At 42.6% G+C, this 13446-nt stretch overlaps 1 protein-coding gene across 3 annotated transcripts; it reads left to right on the top strand.

The window, feature by feature from the left end:
- Nucleotides 1–3401: 3401 nt before the first annotated feature.
- zdhhc7 (zDHHC palmitoyltransferase 7) lies at nucleotides 3402–13412 on the top strand. 3 transcript variants are annotated; one of them, XM_084340753.1, is made up of 9 exons: nucleotides 3402–3558; nucleotides 4813–4913; nucleotides 5035–5111; nucleotides 9757–10107; nucleotides 10867–10991; nucleotides 11114–11210; nucleotides 11877–11958; nucleotides 12493–12623; nucleotides 12798–13412. In XM_084340753.1, exons 4-9 carry the CDS (start codon nucleotides 9763–9765, stop codon nucleotides 12978–12980), a joined length of 963 nt encoding a protein of 320 aa, XP_084196879.1. In that variant the 5' UTR covers nucleotides 3402–3558; nucleotides 4813–4913; nucleotides 5035–5111; nucleotides 9757–9762; the 3' UTR covers nucleotides 12981–13412. The 3 variants fall into 3 exon arrangements, with proteins under 3 accessions (XP_084196879.1, XP_084196880.1, XP_084196878.1); XM_084340754.1 differs by lacking the exon at nucleotides 5035–5111 and having other exon boundaries at nucleotides 9762–10107; XM_084340752.1 differs by lacking the exon at nucleotides 5035–5111.
- The last annotated feature ends 34 nt before the right edge of the window (nucleotides 13413–13446 follow it).

Raw genomic sequence — 13446 nt, 5'->3', positions numbered from 1 at the left:
GACAGATGTCTGTGCTAAAGATGCTAGCATTGGTCTGGAGTTGTGCTTTCCTGTCATGGTCTCTTCAATTTGCTCTTTTTTGCTTGTTTTTCTTTCTCTTTCATACTCCAAATGCATTTTTCTCTCTCCTCCCCTCTGATGTTAGCAAAGCCCCACATCTTCTTTTACCCCTTTTATTCCTGCCGCAACACACACATACACACTGACTAGGGGACCGGCAACAGTCACATCACACACTTGCTCCAAACCACTCTGCTCTCCACTCCACTTTGCTTCACTTCATTTCACTCCAAAAGCCCCGCATGTCAACAAAGGGTGGCGGCGGTGGGGGTGACTGCGCCAAAATAATAACGCACATGGGAACCCAAGGCCCCCGGCGGTAGATTTTATTTGTTACATGAGCACTTAGCATTCATTATTTAATCGGATACAAGGCTACTGATTACATCAAGAGACAAAATCAAGTACCCCTGCTTGCTATTCACAGTCTCTAATGTACATGGTGGTACGTCCCCATAGGAGATGTGGCCTATATGAGGTGGGGGAAGCCCCTAGGAGGACGCAGCAGACAGTTTACATGCAGCCACTGTGACTGCGCTTTTGGCAGCCTGTCAGATGCTTATCTAAGCATAATGGACAGAGAGAGAAGCAGTGCTGGAAATGGAAAGGGCTTCAGTCGCCTGATTCAGCCTTTAAGCTGCTTTAGAGGATTGCTGGGTATTTTTTCTCTCCCTCCCTCTAAAACAGACAGCTGATATCGGCTCTGAACCAGAACAGGAGAGGGCAGAAGCCCTGAGCTTGCACTGCGCAGCTGCAGACACAGGGCAGGGAAGGGACAAGCTGCTTTGTCTTGGCTTTATAATCCACTCTTGGGAGACACGTGACAGCAGAGACTGCTGCCAGGAAGGTCCCGGCTGCTCCCTGCTGGGGACATGCCGCTACAAGTGGGTGTCTGTCCCCAGCTGACCACAAGAGACCCTGGCCAGGACCAGCTAAATATTTTACTTAGTCCCACAATGTGTTTTTCTTCAGCTGTCAATCCCAAAACTGCCTGGACCGGAAATGTCACATGCATTAAAGTTTTAGGGTCCTTGAGAGCAGGACAGTTTTCTGCTTTGCTGAATAACTCACTCATGTTTTTTTGGTGAAGTTCAAGGTCATGGTCACTGCGGCAATATCAAGAGGATTTGGTAAGAGCGAGACTCAGACCAGGCAAGCCAGAGCACTGTAAAATATTCGTCCCTTTTCTATACCTATTTGTCTTGACCAAGGTAAGCCTGTTGGAGAAGTTCAAGTGCAGATTGATTTTTTAATAAAGTGTCCATGAAACCTTAAAAGAGACTGAATTAATGCAGACCCAATGTTCACTGTGAAGGTCTGTCATTAGTTTGTGAATACTGATTCATCGAAATGTAAGCAGCATTTTACGGCTGCAGCTGCTCGAGGTTTAAATGGTAAATCGAATGTATTTATATCGCACTGCTTTACAACACAAGTCAGCATTCACCAGTTCACACACACATTCATACATACTTCGACTTATAAACTGCAGGGGCCGGAAACCGAACCACCAACCCTCCGATTGGTGAAGGACGGCTCTACCTGTCCAGTGGTTCCCATCTTAGGGGTCAGGTCCCTCCTAAGGGCCACCAGGTAAATCTGTGGGGTCGTGCCTTTGGGTTATTGAAATGAAACGACGTGATGCGTTGAGAGGGAATCAATTGTTTGGGGGAAATGATAACAATGTAAAGACCTCGTGGGAAGGGGCCCCAACTCGATGCTGATTTTTTAAACCTTCATCTGTAAAGTAAGTCATTTTTTCTGTCACCAGTGCACAAAAACGTCAGCTGTAGCACATGGATGAACAAAGCCGATTTTTATATGCTCACATCCCAAATAGGTGTATTGGGACTTACTTATGTATGTTACTTATGTTGAACTAACCTCAAACATAAGTAACATCACTATGTAGGTTAACATACTGTCTGTGAATTACTTTTTTCCAGACAAAAGAAACATATACTTTATCTGTCTATGCTTTGCCTTTATAACATATCAAACATGGTGTAATAAAAATGCTTCAAGGGCATTCCTCATTCAGATGTACAACGGAAACGTTAGCCACTTCAAAATCTATTGGAGCTTTTATTGTAATAGGGTCAGAAAAAGATTTGATGATATCATGATGACTTTTACAGATACAGTAGTGTGGTGCATTGGACCCCAAACAATGAAGGAGCAGAGGTCAGGTGCTCACTGTTTTTCATTGACTGAGCATTACCATGAGGGGGCGATGTTGCTCTATTTATTAATGATTCACATGTATTTCACACAATCTCAACAGATGTTTAGATACAAACTGTGCACAGCAACACCTTCCTTATTGCAGTGGTACTAGCTCATCTAGCCTACTTCCAATCTAATATGATGCATACATTTTAATCAGAAGTTGTTTTTCAGGGAGAAGTCTTGAATCTGTACACTACTGAGGTCCCTGGTTAGCAGCTAAGCATTGCCGAGAAAGGCTTTAGTTTGATGAAAGGTGAGTCCATCAACATCATGTACTGGAAGGTGTTCACCTGATGTCAACACCGGGTTTCATTCCCTCAGCTTTCAGACTGCTGTTGGTGTGATGGGCCAGTTCTGTAAGAGGTGCCTCTGGCAACACTGTTGTGGGCAAAGATGGAACTTCTTTCAGGAAGTGTGAGTTCCAGATGTGAGAGCTGACACGCTGATGTGGTGGGAAGGCTGGTTCTTTGTTTTCTAACACAGCTCTAGAGTGTCACACTGAGGGACACAATGCTTTTAAGTACCTTACAAGGCTGTGTGGGAGTCTTTATCACGCATTTGAAAATGCAAAGAGGCCAGATGGCAAACAGACTGAAGGTCTGCTGATTAAGATCAAAAATTATATCTTTGACAACAACGAGATTGAAGATCCTGGAGCGGTGAGACATTTCTCTGAAGAGGAGGAACGTGAAAAACCTGAAAACCAAGGTCAGGTAGGGAGAAATATCCTTTTCAACCATAAGGACAAATAAGGTCAGATTTAATTGACAGTGATAAAATAACATGCAGAACATGCATCCATGCACACATACAGTATTAAACCGAAGCTACATGTATGTAGCTACATACAATGCATCCTCAGAAGCATTTAACAGCCTTTTACAAACTGTAGATTATGTTTATCATGATGATAAGTAGTATTTATATAAGTGTACTTGGGGAGTCCCATGCATTGTGTTTAGCCAATAGCACCTACGAGTGGAGGACTGTGATTCTGGCAGCTCTGTGGTTGCAGTTCCGTCCCAATCCACGAGGTGGGGCTATTGGAGCAGCTATGATTTCCCCGGGAGTTCACGAAGAGTGACGGAGGGAGCCGAGGTTGAACCCCGGAAGCTCAGCCGTTAGGTTACTGGACACTGTCAGCCCCGTTGTTAGAGCGATGTGTTGCCGCTGAGGGTACGGGCTACGTCGGAGCCGGAATTCAGCTCAAACGGGACAACAACATGTACGAAGAGGACGTCCCCAATACAATGAATAAGGAATATTAAGGTATGTCATTTAGCTGACACTCGGGAGGCTCTGCTTCTGCACTCGTCGCCCGCTTACAGTGTTAGCATGCTAGCTGTGTTAGCTACTGTTAGTGGCTAGTTAGCAAGCGAGATTTACCATCCAGTACGGATGCATGTGAACTGTCAGGCTAGCGAGCTACTCTCTCTCTCCCTCCCTCCCTTTCTCCCTTTCTCCCTCTCTCTCTCTTTCTATGTGTGTGTGTGTGTGTGTTGACAGTGTTCAGTTTCAGTCACGACCTTTACAGTTATCATGGCAGGGATAAGAGGTAGGGCTCTAATCTCAGTCACACCTCCTTTAAGTTAGTAATCTGTTGATGATGGGTTGTCTGGGTAAATCTGAGTATTATCTGGCTGGATTTTTAGCTTGGACGGTCTTTAAACCAACGTAAACCTCTGCCATGGATGAGAAAATGACAACTGCATGTCAGTGTAGTAACCTAACACAGAATAATATACATACTTCTGTAGGTTTCTGCAGTTTCTGCTGTTGGTTTGACTTCAGGAATCGTGTGAGGATTTAAGTAAATCCTGCAGGTGGTGGGTTGTGTTTGTCAGTACAGTAATTGCTGCATGTCTGTATATTACCCCTGACGTTTGATGGTTTGGACTTAGACAAAAAGCTGGATATGATTGATTCACCATCTCAAGAGTCAAGTCAGTAAGGGGAAATCTTCAGGGCTCAACAGAGTGTTAGCAGAAAGTACTTGCAGTGTCACATATTTGCTATGAATAGCCATCATCATTGGGTGTGTTTTCCTGGGAGGAAAAAAAGGGAAGATGTGCAAAGTCGAGGAAATCACACAGAGTCATCACAAAGTCATTCAGCTGAGGAGGAAGCCGTGTACAAATTGTGTTAATTTACGGTAACTGTGTTCATACTCAGTTGCCGGTTTATTAGTTTTGGATAGGCGTACTTCAACAAGGCTCCAATAAATGCTCCCTCATGGCGGTTTTAGGGTTTTGTTGCAACTGTCTCAGAGAGGTATTGATCCAACTGTATGATCATTTTGGGGGCTGTAGTTTCTGGTGCTTTTGAATTGTGCTGCATTTTATTGCAGAGAGGTGTTTCGCTCGGTGTACACTCATAGGCGCAAACAAAATTAAACACTGTAACCTTCATGAATTCTTTAGTGTGTAATACACCGATAAACTCTCACTTAAGTGTTTGTATATTAATAACACATTTTGAGCAAAAGGTAAAATACATTTTGTCTGTGTGTGTCTTTTTTTGCAGGTATCAGCCTCTACCTTCCAGTCTACATATGTACTTCATCCTGAATGCTGGTCCAGGAGGAACCCTCCACAGCATGTTTTTATAAAGAGAGATCATATTAGGTATGTCTCCCCACACTTTTCTCAGTTTGCATGTCTTTTGTCTCACAGAGCAGGAATGTGTAACAGGGGCAAACAGAGCAAAAGCTACTCACCCTTAATGTGTTTATCTCTCATGCAACAGCTGGAAAAGTGACATTCCACATGTTAACCTCCGCTCGCAGAAAGGAGGTTTTCTAGGGAGGTACTACGCTGTGGATTGTGAGTAAACCATAGATACCAGAGAGCAAGTCCCTTCCAACCCGGCTGAAAGTTTTATAATTTCTTCTTGGCATTTTTTTTTAGTTTTAAGTCAAGCCTACAACACTGAATGCTAAAATATAAACTTAAAATTAATGATGTATCATTATGGATTTTTGCCGATGTCTGATATGCCATAGTTTTATCCACCTAAGTGCAGACAAAATCAAATCTCATCAGAAGTGGAATTAACATATGATTATGCCAGCCCTTTCATAATGGTATACAATATTTTTTTAAATGAACACATTCAATGGGCAAAACAGCTCCTTTGTCAACAGTTTGCATTACGTGGCCAGTGTCATCTTATTGGCAGAAGTGTTAATTTCGGGCCAGTATTTCATTTGAAAGCCTTTCTTGGTCAACACTGATGAAGTGTAGAGATAACCATGCATCCCCACTTAAAAGTATAATGGTGTGAATAAAAAGTGAATGAAGTCTCGAGCTATTGTCAACCACCAGGCATAGAAAACAAGTCTTTAAGATCGTTGGATGAAACAATGGAGTGTTTTAAGAGATAGTTGTTAAAAAAGCGTGTTAATATAGCTGGAACGGCTGACCTTGTGGTGCATACAAAGGATTTTATCTAGTTGTGGGTATTGTAGATCGAATGTTTGTACAGAGTAGGCCATGAAAATAACGTGTTGATTGTGTTTGTAGTTTTAATGACAATTTTGATTCTTTGTAATTTATTCGGTTTTGTCAACATTCCCATCAAGGGGCGGTTTTATTTTTGTCCGCTCACTGTTCTCAGTTCGAGTGACATTAGGTTGGCCATTAAGCTGGTCGACAATCAGAAAATGTGTCAGTGAAACATAAAATCACTCAGTAAATCGAAACCCATTTTTATGTCAGGACTATTTTTGTATTTAGCTATTGTCTCATCTAATTTTCTTGGGCAGTAGACGCCAGCCCTCGCTATGACTTAGCATTTGATGACCCTGCAAAGTGATGTGAGCAGCAGGATGACACTGAGGTGACTGCAGGTTATGTATGCCAGAGAAAAGAGAAGAAGAGAGATAAGGAAAGGAGGGGGAAGGAGAGAGGGACCAGTGGCTCTTGTGCTGCGCCCTCTGACCGGGAAGGGCAGACAGCTGGACAAGCAGCTGGTGTAGCTTTAATGGACCTCCCTTTCATTGACCACAACACAATCAATACACCTTAAACTGGCCAAGAGCGTTTTCTGTCCTCTTAAGGACAATGCAAACTCTCTTTTTTGTTTAACAGAAAGCCGTGTACCATTCAGCTCTGGTGTTATGTGGTAAACAACACTGAAATTGAACTAATACACTCATTAAAAGTCAAATTGACAGAGGCACCCTGTGGCACGTACGCATAAAGCCTCTACAAATAGCCTTGCCGACCTGTGTTCTCTTGTCAGGTCACATTTGTCTCCGTCACTGTAATATTTCTTGACATATTTCATTGTCGTGTTTCTTAATCACAGACTGGGAAAAATTAAGGTGATTTTTCTTCTAGAAAATAACATTTTCCAGCATTTGCGACTTCACTATATCTTTATCCTGACATGTGCGGCACTGCCTTGACAGTAGATGGTTGTACTGATAGAGCCTCTTGTGTCCAGTATTTCCCAACCTCAGAAACTGAATGCTTGCAGTTTTTCCCTGTCATTGCGACATGCTGCTCCAATAAATTACTACAAAGTGAACGTGTGAGCCAGATCAGTCAGTCACTACCTTTTTCCGAGCTTACTCTTTTGATGTTCGAAATTGAGCTATCAGCTGAGGCAGTGCTTCCTTCAGCCTCGCCGCCAGCCTTGATCTTCATGGTAGAGAAAAATTTAATCTTTTTAAAGGCAATTCAGCTTTGCTCACATCAGTCAGTGATGCATGCCATTGCTGCCGTCATGTCAGTAAGTGAAACTGCGTGGCTGTGTTGTGGTTTACACGCTGCTTACTTGCTGACAGATGTCTGCGTTTCCGCTGTTTAATGGTGATTGGTGGGGCAATTTTGACAGCCAGGGTAGCTTGAGTAAAAATTAAATGATCTGAAAAATACTAGGCTTTATAGAGCCAGTACCAGTTCATTAAACAGGCTTTGATTTGCCCTGATCCCAATCAGCTTGAGACCTCCCTCATCTTGTTATTATGCACAATGGAGAACGAACGTGAGATTTAAGCATATGTTTTATTTTAAAAACAGAGGCACCAGGGTCAAATTTACCTGAAACACTGACGCATCCATGACCCCTAGAAATCTGGTTTGCATGAAAGTGGAAGATCTGTATTTTATGTTATTGCACATACTCACACAAACCTACAAATTACATTATTAGCACCACAGTATTTACTTTGTATTTTGTATTAGCTGTTATAAAGTGTTTTTGTAGTATTTTTTCTTCACTTTGTTCAAATTCTTTGAGTGAAATGTGTCCTACGTCAAATATTTAAATTTATATTAAAAGCTACACAGTGTTTGTGCCGTGTAACCTCAGTTACGCCTTTTTAAAGTCAATCGCACAGATTTGTGTCACCAGCCTTTGCCAGACTTTACCCACACCAATCTGCTGCTCCTACAGTTGTTTTCACAAATCTGCTGCATAACCAGCCTCTTACAGGCCTGCCTGTCTTAGTGTATAAAACAATTTTGCCAGCCATCAATCATTTAGATTTTTTTAAATAGAATACCTTTTAGTCTTAGTCAATGCCAATAAAACCACAGTGTGGCCTGAACTGGACGCCTAACTGGATCTTCTGGCTGTCTAGAAGACATCTTTGCTTGTTTGGGGTTTTATTTCAACTCTGCGGGGCAAAACACCTCTTGTCTTTGTTGGCATTTCCATTTTGCAAGCAACTTCAATGACACCCACTGACATGGAAAGTTTTGGATGCAAGCAGAAACCAACAGCAGTGTGGTGTTTGGAAGGCTGCCTGGCTGGCTAGTCAGCTAAAGACTGAAAGCTTAGCTCTGCACCAGCCATCTCACTGGAAAGGTCTCATTTGATTTAAGCACTTAGCGAAAGGAAGCAGTCTTTTGCTTCGAAGCATTACATCAGAGTCTGCCAGGACACCACACCAACAAATGCAATAAGCACCCCTACCTAACAGCTCGAGTCAATTGTATGGCTTATTAATGGCTAAATAATGAGTGTCTGGTAAGATGTTACAGCATGTTAAACAGGATTTTTTCATGCAGGTTGTTCTTTCGACTGTTTCAACAACTGTCATCTCAGGGATGGACAGCCGTATATATGTGTGGCTGGTTGATTAAGACAGCCAATCCCAACTGGGCATGCAATACATGTGCACAGCACGTTTATATTGTCTTTCCTGTATGATTCCTGTCCTCATTTATTAACGTCAAAGAAAAGTGGCAGATTCTTACATTTAAGAGGCTGGAGCAAATGTGTGACAGTTTTTGTTTGAAAAATAAAGAAACAATTAATTGTTTATCAAAAGTAGTCACTGCCGATCGTCGCAGCTCTACATTTAAGCACTTATTTACAAATGAAATCTTGCGGTGTGGTTTGCTTATCTAGATAGGATGATGAGTTGCACCTTCTCAGCAGTAAGGGAAATACTGATCATTATTCTGGCTCTGTCGGTGCTAAGTGAACAAATGCACATTTTAACACTGAATCAACTGGAATAAATGAACTGTAGATAGGTTTCAGCATATTAAAGTAGTTCCTGACTTTGGTGAGGAAGAATGATGTTTTCTAGTGTAATATATAACAGTTGATTTTAAAAAAACTAGGCCATTTCACCGTTGTGTTAGACTTTGAGAATATTTGTAGATGGATCTTATTGATCTGACCTCTTTCCAACCTAACAGTAAATTGCATGTTGAGTTACAGCAACAGGACCTAAAATCAAAGATTATTATGTATCTTTTGGTAGTGCCTTGTGAGTCACAGCCAGCAGAGGGTAAAACTGGGTCTACAGATTATTATTAGCCGTATTCCTCACATGCACCTCAGCCTGAGGATCAGTTTCCTGAAGGTATCAGGGCAGCCATTGATTTATCTTAAGCTGCGGACATGGTCTCAAGCTGGCCCTGAACGTTCTCTTGTGACCTTGACATGAAAAGAGAGGAAGAAACACCATGACTCATGTCTCTTGGAATAACAGCAGCAAGGCTCAAGTCCAAGGTTGACTCACCCTTGTTCAAAAATTTTCCATGCCCCACCAGCAGCGTGGTGTAAGGATGGTGATATTGGTTGGTTTTCCGTCCAACTCTTTGGTTAAAAATGCTACAGAACAGACTTCAATAAGATTAAAAAAAAGATATTCGGGGTCCTTGTGTGATGTTTCCTAACGTCTTTTGTGAGCCTGCGTCATTTCCTCTGACATCAGGACAAAATATTCTCATGATCAATACGGTTGTTACTGTGGGCTCTCTCTGAAAAGACCTCAAACACTGTAAATTGCTGTGACTCATTTATTTCATGAAGGAAAGGTCAATGTCTGATGATTTAGTTGGCTTTTTTGTGCTCTTAGTAAATGTTATTGCCTATTTGTGCAGTTTGTATGAATATCATTTATAGTTCATGATTTTTTGTATATCTTTGTCCTTTTTTATTGTGAGGAGATGGAGACAGTAGCCCTAAATTTAGTCTTACCTTGAATGTTTCCCCTCTCCCTAGGGCAGGATGCAGTCTTCAAACCACCGACTGCGAGATATGGAGCAGCACCACCCACTGCTGTCGGCAGGGGCTGATGTGGAGACAGGGAGCCTGGCAGCCGGAGTGATAGTCGGGGGTCCCCACGCGGGCCATGCTGCAGGAAACCGCACGCTGTGGTTCATTCAGGACAGTTGTGGGATGGTGTGCGCAGGCATGACCTGGTTCCTGGTGTTGTACGCTGAATTCGTAGTGAACTTTGTCATGCTGCTGCCCAGCAAGAGCTTCTGGTACTCACTGCTGAACGGGGCCACCTTCAACTCGCTGGCCGTGCTGGCACTGGCCTCACATCTGCGCACCATGTTGACTGACCCGGTAAGCATGTTAAGGAGAGAAAGAAATGAACTACGAACTACAAATGATTGAATTTGTGAAAAAGTAACTTTTTTCTCCTCAAAGTTCAATTAAGTTAGTAGTGTGTAATGTTGTTCCACTGACAGCTGCTCAAAACAATTGATAAAGGCCATATCTACTGGGGTGTGTGATGACACATTGAAAAGTGAGTGCAACAGGGATTCATTCTTCTGCACTGTGTTACTGATACTTTATGACTACTCTTTGGTAAACTCAGTCAATTCATGCTCCAGGGGGTTGTAGGTCAAATATTGTTAGTGCTGCTGTTGCAACACTGACTCATTCCCGCTCAAAGAAACTAGATGTGTGATGACAGCTCCACTGGTGCTTTCTAGCCCAACAGCCCAGCCTGAACAATTGCTCCATTTCAAAGCCCAAAATAGTACACAGAAGGTTGTGCAGTAGTGTGTCAAACTGGGGGTTTGCCTAAGCTTGAAAAGGTCTCTCCTACACCAAAGAGATTGCTTTAGTTAAAATCTGCCATACCATTTGTCAGGCTGAAAAATAACATGCAAATGTTTCTGTAAATTCAGTCAAAGTCTAACACCCAAGTTATTACTGGAACAACATGTCCAAATAGTGGATGTTTTAAGCCTTTTTAAAAAGTGGTTAAATTGCTGCATACACGAAGAAGCACAGCTTGACTTAATGAGCCATAATGCCATAATATATTTATATGACTGACAGCATTTGTCGGTGTCTGTCTTCCATCCTCCTTAGGGTGCAGTTCCTAAGGGCAATGCAACCAAGGAGTACATGGAGAGCTTACAGCTGAAGCCTGGTGAGGTCATCTACAAATGCCCGAAGTGCTGCAGCATTAAGCCTGAGAGGGCACATCACTGCAGGTCAGTCTGACATGCTACGTTAGCTCCCGAACTGTGCTTATGAAAACATCTGTGGAAGCGTATTTGGTGTAAACAGAGACAGTATAGTTGATGACAAATTAACATCTCTCTCCCGCCTGCAGTATTTGTAAAAGATGCATCCGGAAGATGGATCACCACTGTCCCTGGGTCAATAACTGCGTAGGAGAAAAGAATCAGAGATTCTTTGTACTTTTTACTGTAAGTACAGACATTGAGTAGTCCATTTGATTTTCCATCTCCATCCGTACCATATTATCATCACTAGGTTGTTGCTGCTGATTACATGCACTCAGACACAAATTTTAACAAATGCACCACAGAAATTTTTCCTGGGTGTATACGTGTTTACAAACATTAATTTCGTTATGCTTGTATAATGAAATATAAATGACCTTGATACATTGTGTTTACCTTGTTAATTTTTCCCTTCTCTTGTTGAAAATTGTGCCACCAGTATTTCACGATGAAATAACCAGCTGAGGTTCACAGCTCAGCACTGATGCTGTGCACACTAGACACAGGCCTACATGAAATGTACTCTCATAGTCATTTATGGCTCTCATGACAGCATCAGCACTTTTTTATGGCTTCATATGCTGACTGGAACTTTTTTGACGACAGAAACATAAAGCCGTCATATATTGCTGAGCAGTACAAGGTCACCTGTGTGATGACATATTTAGTTTTCTCCCCTGACAGATGCCCATAGAGAGGTTCAAAGTAACAAAAAACAAACATATTGCATCACAGTATCATATAAACAAGAGTTTTATAACAAATGTGACATGAACTAGCCTACATTATCCCTGAACCTGTCACTTTATCTCATTATCTCTCTCCCCCGTTCTGTTTTCCTTTCTGCAGATGTACATAGCATTGATTTCTGCCCATGCCCTGGGCCTCAGTGGGATGCACTTCTTCACCTGTATTAAAGTCCAGTGGAATGGTAAGGAAGCATAGAGTATGTCATGTGTTGGGCGTCAAAAAAGCAATCAGTGAATGTCAGAGAGATGTAGTTTGTGAGTCAGAAAATACAAATATTTATACAAGAGACTGAATCTGCTCAGAGAGATTAAAAGAGGTAGAGTGGAAAAAGGAAAGTGATTGTTTCCTGTCGTAAGAACAGCTGCTCTGCGCGGGTCATTGGACTTGTGCTGCACAGTCATCACAGAGCTGCCACTGATCTTCCCCGTTCCCTTGTGGGTCTCTGTAGGAATGAACCAGAAAATGAAGATAACATTTCAGTCTTAGAACTCCAGCTTCTAGCGCCCTCTACAAGATGACTTAGCAAGGAAATATTTCCCAGCAGTTTTGCTAACCACGATTGCCAAGATTTTACCCAAGTGTCTACTTTTTGCTTTTAGGCTCTTAAAGAATTCATCCTCTTCGAAATGCAGTGTTACTTTAGTTGGTGTCTCACTTGACATTTCACTTGTTTAGTACAAAATAAAAACCTCTCTTCCTCCCTTCTTGTGACCAGAGTGCAGTGACTTCTCCCCAGGGGTGTCCGTGCTGCTGCTGATCTTCCTCTGTCTCGAGGCCATCCTCTTCCTCACTTTCACAGCTGTAATGTTTGGTACACAGATCCACTCCATCTGCAATGATGAGACGGTCAGTATCCACTGTACCCCGCATGCTCTGTTGTCTAATACAGTAAATGCTATATATAGGTCTTCTCTCAGGTTTTAATGTAATTGTGTATCTTAGCATGCTAATAATGAGCCAAAGCAACAGACACTTTGATAAGGAATCTTTTATTTATAGAGGGGTTTGAATGTCTTGCAGGAGATTGAACGTCTTAAAAATGAGAAGCCCACGTGGGAGCGTCGCATGAGATGGGACGGAATGAAAACTGTGTTTGGCGGCCCGCCCTCCCTTCTGTGGTGCAACCCATTCACAGGCCTGCGTCTGCGGCGTCTGTTGCTGTTGACCCATGGTCGCCGCAGCGGATCAGAGTTCTCTGTCTGAGAGGAGGGCAGACTGATGCTGATGCTGCTCACCAACACTTGACCGTCGCTAATGCAGGATACTTGTACGCCCTCCTTAGCTGGAGCTAATATGGACCTCTGCTCCCTGAGGCTGTCCTTCATGTGTGGGTGACAGGGGGGACAAGCTGCTCTAGTCGGGCCCCAGTGCATCACAACCCCCACTGAAAGTTTGTATTCTCACTTTCTCATGCTGATGTGAACCCGACAGCTTTGGTCTGCTGACCAAGTGGACTGTTGTTACTAATGTGAGCAGCTTTTTTGGTTTGTTTGTGTGTTTTTAGGTAAAGCATGCAGTATGTAACTCAAGTGAGTCTTTAATTCCTTGTGAGACCGTCCGAGGTGCAGTTTGAACTCAACTCGTGCGCCTTCAGTAAACAACTTTAGCAGTTTATTTTCTTTGCTGCACACATGAGATTCATGAGTAGAGTTTGAATTTTTTGAGGCAG

The sequence above is a fragment of the Pagrus pagrus genome (genome assembly GCF_965226575.1).
Source record: "Pagrus pagrus genome assembly, chromosome: 1".
NCBI classification, from domain to species: Eukaryota; Metazoa; Chordata; class Actinopteri; order Spariformes; family Sparidae; genus Pagrus; species Pagrus pagrus.
This window is presented reverse-complemented; position numbering and strand designations above follow the sequence as displayed.